The sequence below is a fragment of the Mastomys coucha genome, unplaced genomic scaffold (genome assembly GCF_008632895.1).
Source record: "Mastomys coucha isolate ucsf_1 unplaced genomic scaffold, UCSF_Mcou_1 pScaffold6, whole genome shotgun sequence".
Lineage (NCBI taxonomy): Eukaryota > Metazoa > Chordata > Mammalia > Rodentia > Muridae > Mastomys > Mastomys coucha.
In genome coordinates, this window is record NW_022196912.1 from 91,342,302 (window position 1) to 91,363,096 (window position 20,795).

At 44.7% G+C, this 20,795-nt stretch overlaps 1 protein-coding gene across 2 annotated transcripts; it reads left to right on the top strand.

Annotated features, from left to right (window-relative positions):
• Positions 1 to 2,102: 2,102 nt before the first annotated feature.
• On the top strand, positions 2,103 to 11,428 carry Akap5 (A-kinase anchoring protein 5). Of its 2 annotated transcripts, none has more exons than XM_031356424.1 (2): positions 2,103 to 2,415; positions 5,028 to 11,428. In XM_031356424.1, the coding sequence occupies exon 2, from the start codon at positions 5,248 to 5,250 to the stop codon at positions 7,432 to 7,434; it is 2,187 nt and encodes a 728-aa protein (XP_031212284.1). In that variant the 5' UTR covers positions 2,103 to 2,415; positions 5,028 to 5,247; the 3' UTR covers positions 7,435 to 11,428. The 2 variants fall into 2 exon arrangements, with proteins under 2 accessions (XP_031212284.1, XP_031212283.1); XM_031356423.1 differs by having other exon boundaries at positions 2,103 to 2,278.
• Positions 11,429 to 20,795: the final 9,367 nt, after the last annotated feature.

Consider the following 20,795-nt stretch of genomic DNA (forward strand, 5'->3'; position numbering starts at 1 on the left):
TGGGGTCAGGGTGGCTGCTGAGCAATCCTCATGGGCAAGGATCTTTGTTCAAAGGTGTCACAAATCCAAGCCTGCAGAGGCCATTTCCACAGTGAAAAAAGACGTAAGATATCTGCGGCCATTTGTGTGAAATACCTAGAGAAGAATCTGCACTGGGAACCTGTCCCTGTCACCTGCCCAAGTCCCCCATCCCTTCAGCATGGGACTAGCACAGTTCCTCCAGGTCCAAGAGTTCCCACGCTGGCTCTCCCCTCTCCATATTGGTAGGATCCCTGATAAGCGGGCTGTGCCTCCTGGTTGTTGCAACTCTGATGCTGTATACTGGAGATTCATATACACATAATTTAAGGGTGGCAGCGGCATGTATATACTGACAAGTAAGGCACTTGGCTCACTGTGGCTTTCATGGTGCCCACAAATAGATCAATCCATCAAGGACCTGGGGTCACGGGTTCATTAGATGGTGTGCCAGAGAAAGGTACTGCGGGAGGCTTACTCTGAGGAAGGCTCAAGGACAGACACAAGAATCATTAATGAGGAGTTGAGACCATGTTTGTAGCTAAGAGCCTGGACTGTGGATGGGAACCAGAATGGAAGCGATGGCATAGTCAGCTCAGTGCTGTCTAGATACATATGTAGGCTATTTCATTGGCACACTGTGTCTGTGACATTAGTAAGATAAGCTGTGAGGAGGATCGTTCCTCGTCAGATTGGGAAGGTATTTATAGCTCATTTCCTAATTATATAATTCAGATGGAGTAGTAGGCAATAATACAGTGATGGCTTCAACAGCCGTGTCACTTGAGTGTGTTCAGGAGTGGCAGGTTTCTTTCTCTTGTGCATGAGGTACATTGTTCAAACATCTGGCCTCGAGTTCTAGCCACATCCTAAAGAAAAGCCAAAATGCAGATTCTTATTTATAGTAATATTCTCTTTCCTTTCTCCCTTCCCCCACCCCGTTCTCTCATTCTCTTTGCTGGGTGCATTGTGTATGCATGAGAGAGAGATGTCAGCTAAGTTATTGATCATACAAATCTTATTTTCCCTTAGAACATGAGGCAATCTACCTCTTATAGACTGTGTCCAGCTCCTTTACTCCTAAGGGCGAGCAGGTGCAGGGGAGCTACACTTGAGTTTCTAGGATGCTCCTCACTGCTGCTCTTTCAGCCTGCATCTCTCATTGCCCCATGCCCTTTTTGTTTTCCAAGTGGCTCTTGCTACGTAGCACAGCCAGGCTAGGGACTTATTGTCCTTCTGCTTCAGCTACTCAAGTCCTGGGATAGGGCTACTACACCTGGCTCCAAGTGCTTTCTGATAAGGTAGCTAGATTACCCTGTCCTCATCTGGATGAGCTTCCTTTTCCTCAAATGATTGCCAACTCCTAGGGCTGCTGGATTTGAAGAAACTTGGGAGTTCCTTCCAGCTTGTTTCAAGTTCAAAACTGCCAGAAGCAGGGTTAACATATAAAATAATATGTCTGCTTGTGGGTGGTGGCACAAGCCTTTAATCTCAGTACTCTATAGAAGCAGAGGCAGGTGGATCTCTGTGAGTTCTAGGTCAGCCTGATCCTCAGAATGAGTCCCAGGACAAATAATGCTACACAGAGAAACCCTGTCTCAACAAAAATAAATAAAATAAAATGTCACCCCACATACACCTTACTGTCTCTGTACTGTTATGAATCTTGCTTTTTAATTTTGTTTTTGCAAAAGATCCCACTAGGGCTGGTTACAGGTGGTTGTGAGCCACCTAATGTGGATGTATGGGGATCGAACTCAAATCCTCAAATCCTACGTGCTGTTCACCGCTGAGCCATCTTTCCCAGCAATCTTTACTTGAAGATATGCTTTCTACCTTGTCTTTAATGTTCGAGGGGGATTCACGGTGGGAACCTTATAAATTCAAACAGGGATTTTACGGATGTGCGTCCCAGGAAATGAGAAGCCTCTACCCTCTTCTTGCAGTCCTCCTGCTCTGCCATAGTGATCCCTCTACCCTGGTCTTTATGCAGCGGGAGCACGGAGGTCTCTCCCAGGCGGTGGGGCTGTCCGCTGGCAGGTGGCTGGCTGAGTTCACCCCGCCCCCGGTCGTAGCCCCGCCCCACTGCTCCACGCGCATTGGCGCGGCCAGCTGTCTGTCTCCGCGCTGGGGAGGGGGCGCGCGGCTGCGGTCCCTCTGCAGAGGGCTGCGCGCTCCGCGGTCTCCGAGGCTCTCCGTTGTTTGGGCCCGTGCTCCTCGACCTCGGGAGCAGGGCTGGCCTGAGACCGCGACTATCTGGGTAAGTAGAGGCAAGACCAGAGGCTCTGAGTCAGAGTATGGTGCACTGAGCCCTGGTAACGGCGGCAGATTCGGGGTCCTGGTCACCAGATTATGAGGGACACGGACTGCAAGGTCGCCGATCCTCAGGCGGCTCAGGTGGGTGACCCTGGCCAGTTCTGCCTCCCGCTCGCTTCGCACGCGTTGCAGCTAGCTGCTGCTTTGCCACCGGCTGCCTAACCCTTTTCCTTCTTTAGGGGTTTTCTGGGGAACTGTGATTTTCGGCTCCGGGCTATGATAATTCTGCAGATAGCTTGAAGCTGGGCTATCTGTTCCACGCCCCCGGTATTTTCCTTTCTGAGCACTTTATCCTGAGCTCTGTCTCCTGCCACAGGAGCGTCAAGCTTGGAGAGTCCTTCTTCCTGGAGGAAGCTTGGCGGTTCGTGTCTAGTGCTGGGAAAGGTTCCTTGCTCTGCTCCGACAGTGGTTGCTCTGTGCTGCTCGCGGGGAGAAGGGTCGGGGTTGTTTTCTGTGGTCTTGGACAAGGAGACTCTGCCAGGAAAGGACAGCAGGGACTTTAAGGTTTCCAAGACAATAACGGTCCTCTCAAAGGCAAAGGCGAATCATATGCAGTCCTAACACTCTGCAAAGTTTTAATGCCTGCTGTGTGCATCCTTTCCCTGCCACGCATACACTTGTTGGGGTGTTGATCTCTCTACAGGGATTGATGTACATGAAAAGAAACCTCTCGTGCAATCATCTAGGCCACTTAGGTTAGTTTCAGAGACTTTCCGGAATATAATCTCATTTGAATATTTCTTCTATTAATACGCACATCCTCTGCTTAGAAGGAATGCTCTATAAGGCGCCGAGGGCTCAGGGAAAGAAGAGCTGGAGCCATTAAGACTAGGCTCTAGTGCTAGGGTGTGTGAGGAGAGACTGCAAATGTTATATTTGTTCCATCATTCTAGAATGTTATGTTTCTTTGTAGAAAGACGAAGTGTTCAATACTTACCCTTTAAAAAAAAATCCCTAGCTCTTAAAATGATTTTTTAAGGTTCCAGTTCTACAGAGAATTAGGAACTGGTACCCAAGTGAAAGCTCAATGAAAAATATACATGAAAGGAAGGAGCCCGTGTGCCTAACTCAGGACTCAGCTGAATTCATGGAGCCGTTGTTAGCTAGTTACCCCAGGTCCCCATTCTTTAAGCCTTGCCATTCTGTGGATTATTATTTTTTGGTGGCACTGGGGATCAAACCTTGTGGCATGTTAGGACAATGTTCTGTCACTAAGCTATGTGCCCAGACCAATAGCTTAGTTTTACACGTTTTTCTCTCTTGAGACAGATTATACTATATAGCTCTGTGGATGGCCTTGATTGATTCTCCTGCCTCCACCTCCCACTTGCTGGAATTACAGTCATGCGTGGTCACAACCAGCCTCAGATTAGCATCTTAAAGCAATTTGCTTTCTCTTGGACCTTGAAGCACCATGAAAGAACGCGGTTCAGAAACAGGCAGTCTTGGGTTAAATCTGAGCACTGTCGCTGACTAGCTTTGTAGTCTCAGGCAGGCTGCTTTAACTGCAGATGGAGACATCACCACCTCCTCACTCCGCAACACTGCGGTGCAGGTTAGAGATGTATGTGAAAGTGCTCGGTGCTGCTGCCTCGTACACAGGAGTTGCGCAACAAACCAATGCTGGCTGTTACTGTCACTAACTTACCTCCAGCTGTGTGCAGTTACAGTGGGAAAACATGAGTAGCAGGCGCTTCGCCGAAGATGTTAAAGTTACACAACGACTTAAAGAGCGGAGAATGACAACGATGCTGGATTCTTTTTTTCTGAGAGTATGTATGGAAAGTAGCGCCTCCTTGGTGGAGTGTACATTTTTAGAACAGAAACCTTATGCTACAATAGAACAAACACCAGAGAGTCGAATTTTCTACTTCTAACTCTGGCTAGGGCCTCATCTAGCTTAAGGGTTTCTGCAAGCCCCAGCTGCCCACTGGGAGCTCAGTTTGGTCATTAATTCACCATGAGCCATCTCCCAAGTCCCTAGTAGTATCAGTGTTCTTCATGGTATGTAATGAGACGGTAGTCAGGCTTCCCTACCACCCTGCCCTCCCCCCCCCCTCTCTCTTTGTTATTTGCTAAACTTTCCATGTGGGACCATAAACAGTTCTTAGAGCCGGGCTATGGTGGCGCACGCCTTTAATCCCAGCACTTGGGAGGCAGAGGCAGGTGGATTTCTGAGTTCAAGGCCAGCCTGGTCTACAGAGTGAGTTCCAGGACAGCCAGGGCTATACAGAGAAACCCTGTCTCGAAAAACAAAAAACAAAAAACAAAAAACAAAAACAAAAAAACAGTTCTTAGAGAAGATAACTAGGCACACTTGCAGAGTGACCCCAAACGAAACCTGAGCAAAATGAGTTCACACAGGAATCTTTTTAATAGGGCAAAAATAAGCCTCACTTTGTAGCCATAAGTTGTTTTAGTATGTACTTTCTGTGGAACACATGCCCCTATGACACAGTTTATATTAAAAATAATGGGCTTCACCCAGGCAGTGATGCTGTATGCCTTTAATCTCAGCACTTGGGAGGCAGAGACAGGTGCATCTCTGAGTTTGAGGCCAGCCTCGTCTACAGAGTGAGTTCCAGGACAGCTAGGGCTATACAGAGAAACCTTGTCTCAAAAAACCAAACCAAATAAAATAATAAAGTAAAATAAATACCCTGAAATAAACCCTACTTTTTTCTCTCATCAAGGTTGGGCTATAAAGGAGAAGGTTAACCAAGAAAGTGCTTTCATTTCAAGTCAAAAGAAGACCCTGTGAGCAGCAGATAAAGAAGGTGTTTGTGTCCTGAAGAAGTCACAGAAACAACTGTGTTGTGAGGGGAGAGTGGACACGCAGGAGAAATAGGACCCGGTGTGATATTCTTGTCACAGAAGACTTAAGGAGGAAGAGAGAAGACACGTTTCCAGAGAATGAAAGAGTGCAGCGTCAGAATGGAAACCAACGTTTCTGAGATTCAAATAGAGACTAAGGATGAGAAGAGACCAGTGGCAGCCAGTCCTCAGAAAGAGAGGCAGGAGAGAAAAAAGGCTACACTGTGCTTCAAGAGAAGGAAGAAAGTGAGCAAGACAAAGGCCAAAGCCGGTGCCAAGTCTGCTGAGGAGGCAAAGAAGCATGCCTCAGAAGCTGGCGGTTCTGGTCAGCGGCCACCAGCGGGGGCCTGGGCCTCCATCAAACGCCTTGTGACGCACAGGAAAAGGTCCGAGTCTGGAAAGAAGCAGAAGCCATCTGAGGGAGAAGTGCAGCCTGAGGATGGAACTCTACCTAAGAAAAAGGCAAAATCCAGACTTAAGATTCCTTGCATAAGATTCTCAAGAGGGGCAAAGAGAAGTCGTCGTTCCAAACTCACAGAAGACTCGGGCTACGTCAGAGTCCAGGGAGAGGCTGACGATTTGGAGACAAAGGCCCAGACCCAGCCAGATGACCAGGCAATCCAGGCTAGGTCCACCCAGGACCTACAGGGAGGTGTGTCTGGGAGAGATGGTAAGGAGATCCAAGAATCACACATAAGCAACAGCGTCACATCGGGAGAGAACGTGATCGCCATAGAACTGGAATTAGAAAATGAATCTTCTGCTATCCAGATGGGAACTCAGAGGCTGGAAAAGGAGACTAAAGTGATTACCGAAAAGCAAAGTGTACAGGCGCAGCAATCAAGTCTACTTGAGAGTTCAGCAGCAGGCTGTCCTCGGCCAGTGACTTCTGCTGCTCCTCCATCACCAGCAACCACACGTCAACGCAGTCTGGAAGGACCCAGTGATGGCATCCGGGAAAGTGTACCGAGTGGGAAAGATGACAAAAGGAGAAAGACTGCTGCTGAAGACAAGAAATCAGGAGAGACTGCGCTGGACCACACAGAGGAAGCTGCAGTCGGCCAGGCAGACAAAAGTGCACTAAGCCAGGCAGAAGAAGATACGGCGGGCCATGCAGAGGAAGCTACTGAGATCCAGACAGACGGTCAGGCAAAGGAAGGTACAGTGAGCCAGGCAGAGGAAGCTACAGTGGCCCGGGCAAAGGAAACTGTGTTGAGTCAGGCAGAAGGACCTGCAGTTAGCCAGGCAAAGACAGCTGTGGTAGGACAAGCAAACAAAGCTACAATTGGCCAGGCAGAGGAAGCTAAAGTTGGCCACACAGAGAAAGCCACAGTGGATCAGGCAGAGGAAGCTACAGTTGGCCACACAGAGAAAGCCACAGGGGATCAGGCAGAGGAAGCTACAGTTGACCAGGCAGAGGAAGCCACAGGGGATCAGGCAGAGGAAGCCACAGTTTGTCAGGAAGAGGAAGCTACAGTTGGCCAGGCAGAGGAAGCTACAATTGGCCACACAGAGGAAGCTACAGTTGGCCAGGCAGAGGAAGCTACAATTGGCCACACAGAGAAAGCCACAGTGGATCAGGTAGAGGAAGCCACAGTTGGCCAGGCAGAGGAAACCACAGTTGGCTGGGCAGAGGAAGCTACAGTGGGTAAGGCAGAGAAAGCTACAGTTGGTCAGGCAGAGAAAGCTGTATTGAGTCAGGCAGAGGAAGCCACAGTGGGTAAGGCAGAGGAAGCCCCAGTGGATCAGGCAGAGGAAGCCACAGTTGGTCAGGCAGAGAAAACTGTATTGAGTCAGGCAGAGGAAGCCACAGTGGGTAAGGCAGAGGAAGCCCCAGTGGACCAGGCAGAGGAAGCTACAGTTGGCCAGGCAGAGAAAACTGTATTGAGTCAGGCAGAGGAAGCCACAGTGGGTAAGGCAGAGGAAGCTGTATTGAGCCATGCCCTAGATCTGAAAGAAAATGGAATTGATACAGAGAAACCGAGATCAGAAGAAAGCAAAAGAATGGAGCCAATTGCTATTATCATTACTGACACTGAAATCAGTGAATTTGATGTTAAGAAATCTAAAAATGTTCCTAAGCAATTCCTAATTTCAATGGAAAATGAGCAAGTGGGGGTCTTTGCTAATGATAGTGATTTCGAGGGGAGAACTTCAGAACAGTATGAAACACTCTTAATAGAAACGGCTTCTTCTCTCGTCAAGAATGCTATCGAGTTGTCTGTAGAACAGCTGGTTAATGAAATGGTTTCCGAGGATAATCAAATAAATACGCTGCTCCAGTGACTTCATTTCCAGGTCACGGGAAGGAAGGGGGAAAAAAACCTTAAAAGATGAATTCTTTTATACCTTTGTGGCATTTCTTTCTCAGTAATAAATTAGAGGCTTTTCATCTGTGGAATCTAAAGGTACAGTGCCAGCCCAGAAGTGCTAAAGGATCAATGAAGGTTGTAAAACTCTGCCATTGAAACACAGTTCTGGACTGGAGGGAGTCAGCACAGATCTCAATGTGAAGTGACTTCCGGGGAGGTGTGGAAATGGCAGGCGAGAGCCCAGTGCTTTGAGGAGGGAAGACTACTGAGCACTGGGTGTGCTACATGCTCTTACAGTTCTCTAATGTCACCAGGTCTGGGTTTCTTTCCTATGGTTCGACCCTGTGTTATAGGTGAACGCTACATTCGCTTTCCTTTACAGCGTTTTCCGGCTGTCTCTAACGGTGAAGCAGGTGAATGGACCTTTCTGGTCTTGAATAAGTTCTGTACTAAAGCCATTCATGGGTTCCTTCAGCCAGGCAAATAGTTAATAAGTGTGTAGGCGTGGCCACAGGGAGTGTGTTTTCTCTCCCCGACATCTTTCGGCTCAGTAGACCTTCATATACCCATCCGTGACTGGATCTATCTCCTGAGAAGTCAAAAGGGGAATAGTATTTTTTACCCAGGAGGCAAACTTCCCAGATAGCAAAGGATTCCCTTAGCAGAGCTACTTCTTTGGGTTGTTTCTCTTTATTTTTGTTTGTTTCCAGACAGGATTTCTCTGTGTCGCTCTGGCTGTCCTGGAACTCACTCTGTAGACCAGGCTGGCCTTGAACTCACAGAGACTGCCTCTGCTTCCCAAGAACTGGCCGAGATTAAAGGTGTGGGTCACCATCACCTGGCTAAAGGGCCAGGAAACCCTTGTGAAAATAGTTCTTGGCCAAATATAAACTATGTAATGAACTGAATAAAAAGTCAAAATTCACACTAAAAACTAGATTTTCAGCACCAGTATTTTTCATTGTGTCTAGCCATTAACACTGTAACATACTTCCATCCCCTCAAGTTAGGGTCCATATTGTACAGCACCCCCAGCCCACTATCTGAACTAGGCGATGGTGTTCCTACTTGTTCCAAGAGATGCAGTACACGTGTGCATTGTCTGCTGAGCATCCTCTTGAGGCATGAGCACCACTGGTTTGGTTGGTTGGTTGTTCTTATTTTTGTTTTTTGTTTTGTTGTTGTTTTCAAGACAAGGTTTCACTGTGTAACCTTGGCTGTCCTGAAACGTACTCTGTAGACCAGGCTGACCTCCAATTTAGAGAGATCCACCTGCCTCTGCTTCCAGAGTGCTGGGACTAAAGTCTTGCACCACCACTGCCCAGCAAGCAACTCGGATTTTCATCTGCTCTGCATTTACACTGTGTTTATGGACTGCATATGTATACACTGCTTTTTCCTATACTTTTATTTTGTAAATACATATTGTGATCTTGTGCAAAAGTAACTACTGTGGCTTTGAAATTTAACCAAATGGTGGATGTTTAGCAAGACTCTTGGCTGGAATGTGGAAATATTTTCTTCAGGCTTCCTTGTTTGGGATGGGCAATGGGGGTATCATTTGGTTTAGATAAAAACACATAACACATGGCCACCTCAATACATTTATTTTAATTGTTTTCCTTTTAGACATAAAACCAAAAAATCACTCCTAAATCATCTTTTAAAGAATATTTTAACCCACTGTGTATGGTGCTAATAGACTTGTATAGACAGCTACCAGCAAACATGTTTAAAATGAACTTTTAAAAGCCTGGTTAAAGTTGGTGCACTTTGCAGTACTTTAAATAATTCTGTATCTATTTACTATAAGAATGGCTCCAAGGAGAGCCACATTAAACTCACATTAAGGTTTCTAATCTCTTATGAATGAATAAAATCTATAAGATACAAAGCTCTTAGTAATTGAAGGTATTCTGGATTTGGGGATTTTGAAAAGCAGGTACAAAGTAAATTTGTAATTTTGGAAGTAAGATAGTAGCCCTGGGTTTCAGTTTCAGGTTGTGTGTGTGTGTGTGTGTGTGTGTGTGTGTGTGTGTGTGTGTGTGTTCCCTACACTGCTATTTGATAACTACACCTTTGGTTAGAATGTGTTGTTATAATTGATTGTTTTTATAAGAAAACATATTCTCCTTCATTCTTAAGTAGTTTATCTGGCTTTTTTTAAAAAAGAATTTCAATCTGTAAGCAGAATGCAGAAATTCATCAGTGGGTGGCAACCCTACGTATCTGCTATATGGCCAAATGATAGTGAATTTTAGGGTGGTCCAAACTATTCTGTTGTTACAAAAATAAGCTTGGAAGTCTGCCATAAAATATTTTTTGATAATGGGATGTATTTCAAGCAGTTTGACTTCCTATGCAAAATATGTAGAAAGATTCTGACTCAATTTACACCCTTGTGGCCTTAAACTGACCCATTTAGAGGCATCAACTTAGGACACTCACATTAATTTTCATTGACATTTGCCTTTAATGAACATTAGCTAAGATCAAATTTCTTCTTGAACTCGGAATTTTCTAAGGCTGGGGGCGTCTATCAGATCCTTCCTTGATAATTTTTCCGTGTATTCTCTTCACCCTCTTAAGTCAAGCATTATTCACACAGCACAGAGGATATAAGCACTTGCCACGATCTTTTTGTGTGTGACTATTCACTTAACATTTGTTCAAAGCACTTTTTTAGGATATTAAAAATAGTCCCCAGTAACATTTAAGTAAAGGCAGCAGAAAACAAAAGACCTTTCCAACAGAAATCATGTTCCCTGCCACCCCCTCCACCTCCAAGAATAATAAGCATGTGGCACAAATGGATCTCTTCAGAAAAGCTGTCTGCATAATTTTCCTCCCAGGTAATGGGCTTGACAGCATGAAGATGGTGATGATCTTAATTGGTCTACTACTTAGTGGAATTTTAGACATGGCTTTACTTCTGAAAGACAATGTGGTCTCGACAGTATATTGAGAGAGGTTTATGCTAGAGGCTCATTAGCTCTGTGGCCTGTGAGAAGGCCCTGGGCCAGCCTTGCCTGTGCAGCCAGCACAGAGTTTATTTTATCTGCAAATGCCTGATTTCCAGTTGCCTTATTATTTTATTTTTATATAGTTGAGAATTTTTTAAGGGGTTGTGGCAGAATTTTTAAAATGATTGTTAGACTTTCAGACCCTGTTGTTTGATAAGTTCCTTTAGTCAGCTTCACTGAGTAAGTAGTCTACTTCCTGGCTTAATGCTAAATGCACCAGGATTTGACGTTTATACCTGTCAGTTTTGCATTTTTAGAATACCTTTGTTTAAGTTGTATAGTTCTTGAAGTTCAAGTTCCTGTTTTACCATGTAACAAAGTTTCTTACATGGAATTGAAATTTTCAACCCATTCTGCATTTTATCACACATTTTTAGAAAGAATTTTTGTAATGATCCTTGATGACAAAAATTTATTAGAATGAATCTACATAAAGTATGGGTGCCCCAATTAAGTTAGATTCAACATGTTAACACCTGTCAAAGACTATAATAATAGGACCTCCTACAGCTCAACCTGGGTATGGTGTGTGTGTGTGTGTGTGTGTGTGTGTGTGTGTGTGTGTGTGTGTTGGGGCAAAGGAGGTGACAACAGAAGCCAGGACCAGGGAAAGGCAGAGCCACAGACAATGCGAAAGGTGAAGTAGAAGGGACGGAGAAGCTGGGATCTGAATACAGGAGCAGTCTGAACATAAACAGTGAATCCATTCTGAGTCGTGACCAGAAAAGGCCTGCGTAAGGCCACATATGTCAGGTCTTTGCCTGTAGAAATGTTAAGTGGACGAACCATTATAAACGTCAGAGTACTGCTTTATATTCTCGTTGAAATTAGTGCTCCTGTGAATCAAAGGCCAGTAGTAAAGAAATGATACTCTGTAGAGAAAAAGGTGTCAAGCTGAATTGATTCATGTACTGACTAATGCAGAATAAATGTTATATTAGCTCATTTATTTAACTGTGTCTTTAAAATTGGTAAATTACGTTTATTTCCTCAGACTGTAAAGATCACACTGATGAGGACATTTAGTTCTATAAAAAAGTTCCACTATGCTGGGGACTGGACAGACATCATAACACAGACACATAGGAGGCCACCTCCAACAAAGAGATGCTAACAGAACCAACCACAAGAGGTCTGAATCTGATGCCTTTCGAACTTTGGACCCTGGAGCCTAGTGACACCGTACTTGCTACATGTATAATGTAGCATGCTACATGCCTAGTTCTCACGATCTTAAAAACAAACCAAATCAAACAAACAAGAAAGAAAGAAAGAATTAGTTGTTTCTTACTGGACACATGAATTGCTTTCTGTATTATTATTATTATTATTATTATTTTGTTTTTGTTTTTCTTTTTTGAAACAGAGTTTCTCCGAGTAGCCCTGGCTGTCCTGAAACTAGCTTTGTAGACCACCACTCTGGCCTCAAACTCACAAAGATCCACCCACCTCTGTCTCTCACCACCCAGCCTGTCTTTTCTATAGTATGTGTCTATGAATTGTTAATAATCTCTATGGTTTCTTATGTAAGTAAGAAATCCTTCTATATGGTATGGAAGGATTTACATTATTTACATGATACCAACTTTAATTTGCAGTTCCCTAAGTTGGAATTCCTAAAGCCCTAATTTCATTCGCTACCAATATTATTTTGGTCGTAGTGTGAGACAGGTGGCCTTGAACATTTGTCTAATCCTCTAGCCTCAGACTCCTGAGTGCTGAATTACAGGAATGTACTGCCAGGCTTGGCCTCTGATTTTGTTTTTTTTGTTTGTTTGTTTGTTTTGTTTTGTTTCTAACAACAACCTAGTAGTAATAATTGGTTCCAATGAGACTCTACTTTCCAAATCTCAGGACCCATTGAAAAGTTGATAGCACCCTCAAAATCCTGAATCAGCACCTGGCTGTGGACTTCCCTTACTGCCTGATGTTGTACAAGCACTGCACATAAAGAATGTCACATTCTTCAAAATTGTGTTTTATTTTTGTTATTACTATTATTACAGTTTTGTTTTTTTTGAGGCAGGGCCTTTCTATATAACCCTGTTGTCCTGGAAGTTGGTACACAGACCAGGCTATCTTTAAAAACACAGAGATTCATCTGCCTCTGCTTCCCGCGTGCTGGGACTAAAGTCGTTTGCAACCACACCTGGCTCTTTTTTTTTAAAGATTGATTGATTGATTGATTGATTGATTGATTGATTGATGTGAGTACACTGTCACTCTCTTCAGACACACCAGAAGAAGGCATTGGATCAAATTATAGATGGTTGTGAGCCACCATGTGGTTGCTGGGAATTGAACTCAGGACCTCTGGGAGAGCAGTCAGTGCTCTTAACCACTGAGTCATCTCTCTAGCCCCTACACCTGTCTCTTATGAACTTTTTTTTTTAAATAAAGATTTATTATTTTTATTTTATGTACATGAGTACACAATGAGGGCATTGATCCCATCGCAGATGGTTGTGAGCCACCATGTGGTTGCTGGGAATTGAACTCAGGACCTCTGGGAGAGCAGTCAGTGCTCTTAACCGCTGAGCCAGAGCCAGCCCCCTCTTACGAACTTTTAAAAAGTTATTTTTGTTGCTTGAGACAAGGCGTGTGTCGCTCAGGCTGTACCCAAACTTGAGATCTTCCTACGTCTGCCTGTGCCTCAGGACTGTTGCGATTACAAGCATGTCAGCACACGCAACATAAAGCTTTGAGAAATTAACCTTTCTAGTAGAACGGGAGCACTGCCGTTTACAGACTGTACAGGTGTCCTCATCACCATGTACGCTAATTCTTCACAGACTCATCTTTAACCCTGGAGTCCCCTATCCCCCTCTTGCTTTGGTTTTCTGGGGGCTTAATTCGTGAGTTTAGGGGGCAGAGTAAAAAAAATGTGCATACAACACAGAAAATGCTCAGCCAAGTTGGCTCAAGCCTCATGGGCAGCAGAAAAATCCAGGAAGGAAGGGGCTAGGACTGCCAGCCAATCAGAATGGTACAAAGCAGTTACCTGGTGTTAGCATGATTCCACTTCCTTTGTTTTGTAGCTAAACTCAAATTGGATTTGTAGCCCTGACTTTCTTCTGGGGTTTAAGAAATAAGTTCAGGGGCTGGCGAGATGGCTCAGCGGGTAAGAGCACTGACTGCTCTTCTGAAGGTCCTGAGTTCAAATCCCAGCAACCACATGGTGGCTCACAACCACCCGTAAGGAGATCTGACGCCCTCTTCTGGTGTGTCTGAAGACAGCTGCAGTGTATTACACAGGAGCGAGCATGGCCAGAGTGAGTGGGGCTGTCCTGAGTTCAATTCCCAGCAGCCACATGATGGCTCACGGCCATCTGTACAGCTACAGTGTACTCATACACATAAAATAAATAAATAAATCTTAGAAAGAAAGAGAGAAAGAGAGAAAGAGAGAAAGAGAGAAAGAAAGAAAGTTCAAGGAGACAGATGAGAGCAAGGGCACCTTGTCCAGGGACTTTTGAAAGTTTGTACATGATAGATAAGTCATTGTCTGAGCCAGAGAATGGAGTGGAGGGATCAGGTTAGATTTGTAATTGTGCTGGGAATCAAACCAAGGGCCTCGTGCTCTACTGAGCCACATTCCAAGCAGCCATGACTTTCATTACCATGCAGTTAGCAGGCAGGATTAAGCTTCTCATGCACTTTTGATTTACATACTTGAGCCTTCCACTTCTGCTTTCCTGGGGGCTACAGAGTACAGAAGGACACGGAAGCAGGTGCAGTCATTTGTAACAGCACACATCTTTGATTTCTGAACATTGAATCATGAATTTGCACATTCACCATGGACTCTACTACACTAAGCCTGCACGCTAATCTTTCACTACCAAATTCCTGCACTGACATCTCTACCTTCATGTGACAGGAAGGTCTGGCCCGGATGATCATCAGTGCGACTCTGGGCCACATTGTGAAGAATGGTTCCCATGACTAATGCGACCTGGCAAACAGATAAGAACCTAAGACAGGCTCTGTGTGGAATTGGTGTGCAGAACAAGGGATTTAATCAACAGGAATGTCACATCTCTAACAGAGGTCATGCCAAGCGGGTGTGTCTCTAGCCTGTCAGAACTGCCCTTGCACACTCAAGTGCTGAAAGGGAGCACTGCACACACAGAATGCTGGAACCAATGGCCACCACTGGATTCAGGTGGAGCTGGTCAACTCGGTGGGAGCTCTCCACCAGATGTGGCATACAGCTAGCAGTGAGCCTTGACTTCAGAGGAAACTTTCTTAGAATCCTCCTTAATTTTCTGTGCTTCCTCTAATCCCTTAATATCTTACCTATTATTTTTCCTAAAGGATTGAATAATTGGATTCATTTAACTTTAAAAAAATTATGTTTTCTGTGAATAATGTCAGGCATAATTCACGAATCATAAAAATCTACCATTTGTATTTAATTATAATATTATGTGAGTGGTGTGCCTGCATGTATGTGTTCATCACTTGCATACCTGGTGACTGTGGAGACCAGAAGAGGGTGTCAGATTCCCTGGAACTGGAGTTGTGGATAATTGTGAGCTTCCGTGTGGATGCTGACCACCAAACCCGGGTGCTCTGCAAAGCAACAAGTGCTCTTAACAACTGAGCCATCTGTCCAGCCTGAACTTCTGACGTTCTTGCTCCCACATCACAAGTGTTGCGATTATAGGCATGTGCCTCCGCACCATTTATGTGGTGCTGGGATCCAACCAGGGCTTTGTGCATGGTTAGCAAGTGCTCTGAAAACTGACCTCTAACCCAATCACTACACACTAAATGTTAAATTTATATACTGTATTCGTTTTTTTTTTCAAAGAATTATTTGTTTATTTTATGTATATGTATATGAGTACACTGTTGCTGTCTTCAGACACATCAGAAGAGGGCATCAGATCCCATTACAGATGGTTGTGAGCCATCATGTGGTTGCTGGGAATTGAATTCAGGACCTCTGGAAGAGGAGTCAGTGGTCTTAACAGCTGAGCCACCTGTATTAGTTTTCTTGTTGCTGGCAAAAACACCTTGAGGTATGGTTTATTTTGGCTAATGGCTTGAGGGTGCAGTCCATCACACTGGGGATGCAAGTCGTGGGCTTCTTCAGTCAGCGGCTCTCACTGCCTCCACAGTCAGGACACAGGGAGGATGAACGTGAGAGCTCAACTGAATTTCTTCTATCTATTCAGTACAGACCTCTGGCTCACAGACCGGTTCTGCCCATAGTTAAAGTGGGACGATCCACTCAAGTAATCTGATCCAGGTAACCTCTCAGACTCAATGCCTAGAGGCTTGTCTTCTAGGTTATTTCTAGATCCTGTTCATAATTACAATTAGTCAGCCAAGTGTGGTGGCACATGCCTTCAAATCCCAGTCAGAGGTGGGAGGATCTATGAGTTTAAGGCCACCCTGGTCTACATAACAGTTGCAGGGCAGCCAGGGCTACACAGAGAGACTCTTTAAAACAAACAAAACAAAAACAAAAAACAAAGTAACCATCGCAAATGCTACCCGAGTATTTTCAGTTTAATCTAATTTCCTGTTTTAGCAAAACTTGCAATTTGTGCAGAAATCCAAAATAACTTTTTTGTTTTCAGATGGGATTTCTCTGTGTAGCCCTGGCTGTCCTGGAACTTGATTTGTACACCAGGCCTGGCTAAATTAAGTTTTTAAATCTTAGTGTTTAAATTGGGAGAGCCAGGCATGTGACACACCCAGCACCCACTAATCAATTAATTAACAAGAACAAATAAATGCCCAGGAGAAAGCTAGGCTGGTAGGCCCCACTATGCAGTTGCACAGCTAACCTCAAAAGCACTCATCATGAGATTTGTTCACCAGGTGGAATTGAGTGTGCTCTCTCTCTCTCTCTCTCTCTCTCTCTCTCTCTCTCTCTCTCTCCCTCCCTCCCTCCCTCCTTCCCATGTTCCTCCCCCCTCTCTCTCTTTTGAGACAGGGTTTCTCTATGTAGCCCTAGCCGTCCTGGAACTCACTCTGTAGACCAGGCTGGTCTCGAACACAGAAATCCACCTGCCTCTGCCTTCCAAGTGCTGGGACTAAATGTGTGTGCACCACTACCTGGCCCTTGAGTGTGCTCTCTGGCCACTGTGGTGGCTGATGCCGCCCGCTCCCAGAGCATGAGATGTCCACACAGGTGCTGAGGACTGGCTTCTCCCTTGTATGCTTTTCCTCCCAGTTTAAAACCCTGATTCAAATGGGGAGCAGGAACATTGGAGTGCTTGCCTGGAGGGTGAGGAGGAAAGGGTGCAAAACCCTAGATTTAATGATGCCCAGCAATGCATAAGGGAGGGTCTGTATGTGCGTGTGTGTGTGTGTGTGTGTGTGTGTGTGTGTGTGTGTGTATGTACATGTATGTAAATTTAATCTGGGTATGGTGGTATCTACCTGTTATCCTTGTACATCCAAGCCTGGAGACACAAGAATTGGGAGATCAAGAGAAAAAAAAATAACCCAAAAGTAAATTAATCAGGAACCACTTCCTAAGACTGGAGACTGCAGACTTGTGGAGGTAAAGGGGTGATAGGGGGCAAGACTGGCCTGGTAAGAAGGATTCTGATGCCCACCGGTGGTGGCACACGCCTTTAATCCCAGCACTTGGGAGGCAGAGGCAGGCAGATTTCTGAGTTCAAGGCCAGCCAGGGCTATACAGAGAAACCCTGTCTCGATAAAAAAAAAAAAGAATGGTGTGCATTAAGGAAATTTCCCTTTGTCTTCATACTTTAATCCACATAGAATTTGGACTTTATACAGCTTTCACCATAGAAAAATGTGGTAGAGTTGAGTTCACAGGTTTCCCTTCTTCAAAGGCCTATGAGGCACACGAAGTTCTTCCCTGGACCTTCCTGAAAGTCAAGTGGCAGGCAGCCACAGAGGGGAGGGCTACCTGGCTGCTTAGACCTCCTCCCCTCATGGGCTTCTAGTCCTCAAAGAAGGGACAAAGAATATACAAGAACCCTCCAACAGTAATGCCATCCCTTCAGGTTTCTGGCAGGAAGGCACACCATGGGATAGAGTTGGAGGGATACTTTATTTCTGTTATTTTGATACAGTAGTACCAAACTGTTTCCGCTGGGAAAGGTTTGTTTAAAGGCTAGGAGACAATTTATCTGAGAAAAAATGGGGTCAATTCTCAAGAAGGCTCAGCTGTACAGAAACATGAACACTCAGGACAAAGTCCTAGAAGAATACTAGCAAGAACAGACAAGGTCTGGGTTCTGGGCCCTGGACTCTAAGAGTTGAGAAGTCTATTAAAGAGGGACCTGGGTAGAAGTGGGAAAGGAGGGAATCTAAGAGCCTCCCTGTAGTTGGTGGGACTGTTTCTGAAAGGCCAACAGCTGCCAAAGGGAAGGAGAGGCCAGATGCAAGTGAGGCATCCTGTTCTGGCTTAAGGAAGCTCCACGCTGATTTCCAAGGACAGTGTCAATGTACGAACCGACTGGTTCAGGCTTCCTGTGCCCTCCTCTTGTCTTCTTGATGTAGCCACTCTGACAGCTGAGAGGAGGAACCTCAGTGTGCCTTTAATCAGTGCCCCAGCAGTGGCTAAGGAGGCTAAGCCATTTGTGCTTTATCTTCTGAGAACTGGCTGGTCTTCCATTAGTCCATTTAGTGACAGGATTGCTTGTGTGTGTTTAGCTTTTTGACTTCTTTATATATTGACAGTAATCCTGTCAGATGCACAGCTAGCAAAGGTCTTCTCCCTTCCATGGACTGCCAAAGGACCTCCTCCTCCTCCTCCTCCTCCTCCTCTTCTTCTGTTTTTGAGACTGGGTCTCTTCATGCAGCCTTGGCTGTCCTGGAATTTACTCATTAGACCAGGCTGGCCTCAAAGTCATAGACCCTCCTGCCTCTGCTTCCCAAGTGTTGGGTTAAAGGGATGAGACACTATGTATGCCTGGGCTGTTTAGGAGCTTTTAAATCTCATGCGTTCCCAGCTATCAACTCCTGGAATTGTTTGCTAGCTGTACCACTATACGGGTATATACCCGAACAACTCTGCATCAACATACTACAGAGATACTTCCACATCCATGTTTACTACAGCAGAATTCATAATAGCATAGGTTTTCTTTCTTTCTTTTTTGTTTTGTTTTTGTTTTTTTCGAGACAGGATTTCTCTGACCCTGGCTGTCCTGGAACTCACTGGGTAGACCAGGCTGGCCTCGAATTCATAAATCCTCCTCTCTCTGCCTCCCAAGTGCTGGGATTAAAGGCGTGTGCCACCACCGCCCAGCTAGTTTTCATCAAAAGAAAAAAAAATGCAGTATACATACAAAACAAAGTTTCATTTGGCCAGAAGAGGAGTCATTTCCTATAAAAATGGATGTAACTGGTGATTATATTAAGAAAAGTAAGATGGATGCAGAAGGAAAATACATGCTTTTGTTCACTTCCTACCTCATACATATACACACACAATGCAAAGGAAAGGAAAGCTGGGTGTGGTGGCACACGCCTTTAATGTCAGCATGTGGGAGGCAGGGGTATGAAGATCTTTGTGAGTTTGAAGCCAGCCTGGTCTACATAGTTCCAGAATAGCCAGAGCTACATAACTGAGAGACCTTATCTCAAAAGCAAATAATAAAACCAAAAGCTAAAACAACAAAAGACTAAGAGGGAGACTGGGGGAGACAAGTGGGTAAGGGAAGGGACCAAGGGAGGAAGTAGGAGGGCTTGGCTATGGTTAAAGCATGAGATAGACTTGAAATTGACTTTATGAAACCCAACACTGAGTGCAGTAAATATATGCCAATGAAAGGATGGGGGGGGAGAAAAGGGATCAAACAAGGTATGATTTTCTTGAGTGTCTCCATTTAGCTCTTGGTCAGGGAAAACATTAACTGAGTTTGATATATGATAGAAGGGTCAATGTCGTTGGAGTAAAATCCTCAGATTCGTTCGATAGTACAACCGTTAAGTGTGCTGCTCTTTGCTGATGTACTTGTTGTAAGTCATATGCACAGAGGGGATGTCGAGACACTGTTACTTAACACTGAACTGACTGCCAAACGCAGCTCCTCAGACACAAGAGGAGCTGAAGAGTAATGTCATAACTGAGAACACACATTCTTACGGAACGCTGGCGCCATCTTTTGGCCAAATTAAAATCCACACAGATTATAAACTACAATCATATTTTTCTTTTACCAGACTTTAGAGATACAATTGATTCAACATTATTAATAGGTTTAGTTGTTTTGACCTGAAAATGGCAGCACATATCTATTATCCATAACTGGGGGGGCGGCGAGGTAACAGGATTGAATTTGAGGTTAGCCTAAGCTACAGAGCAAGACGGCTGGGTTTTTGTTTTTAAAGGATTTTAAACTTTAAGCGGTCGGCTGATGAATATATCTGATCTTATTTTACTTGTGTCTGTACTTGTTAGTGTGGGTGGCTGCATGTGCACAGGCGGCTGCACGTGGGTCTTTCCTTCACAGTTCTCCATCTTCATACTTTGAGACAAAGTTTCTCACTGAGTCAATGAACTTCAGGAATCTCTCCGTCCATCCCATCTTCACCACACACTGTGGTTACCGGCATGTGCAACAGCATGGGCTTTATATAGGCCCTGGTGCTTGTTTAAGTGGCCTGTCACCTACAAAGCCATTTCTGCAACTCTGACTTTAAATAATCCGATTTAAGATTTCTAGAAGGATAATATAAATAGAACTGACTTTGGACAAAGGCATCATACATTCCATTAGATCAATATTAACCACACACTGACTAGATAAAAATCCCAAACTTTTGTGCCTTTACGCACTATCACAAGATTTAAAGTAGCTTAGACCAGAGCTAGTTAACCTCAACTCTACTGACACCTTGAGTGGGCAGGAATGGGAGATGCTTTCATTATAACTTGCGTAACAACCTCCTTGGTCTCACTCACTAGTTGCCAGTAGCAACTTTATCATGCTCCACCCAGGCATAACTACCCCAAATATCTCCACATTATTGATCATCCGTATGAAAATAGTTTTTACTGTCAATTTTGTGTTGACTGAGCTATGGCATATATTTTTATGTATATATTATTTTGCAGGATGAAATTCAAGGCCTTGTGTGTACCAAGCAAGCACTCTACTGGGCTCCATGCCTACCCCAACTCTGGATGTGCTTGAAGGTGCTCTTTGTTGTTTTTGAGACAGTACTCTACTGGGCTCCATGCCCACCCCCCACTCCCCACTCTGGATGTGCGTGAAGGTGCTCTTTGTTGTTTTTGAGACAAGCTCTCCTTGCTCACACTGGTCTCCATGTAAGCTGATGATCTTCCTCCCACTTGAGTTAACTCACTGAA

Coding starts and splice junctions, on each gene's coding strand:
- Akap5 (XM_031356424.1), top strand. CDS start 5,248: ATGAAAGAGTGCAGCGTCAGAATGGAAACCAACGTTTCTGAGATTCAA.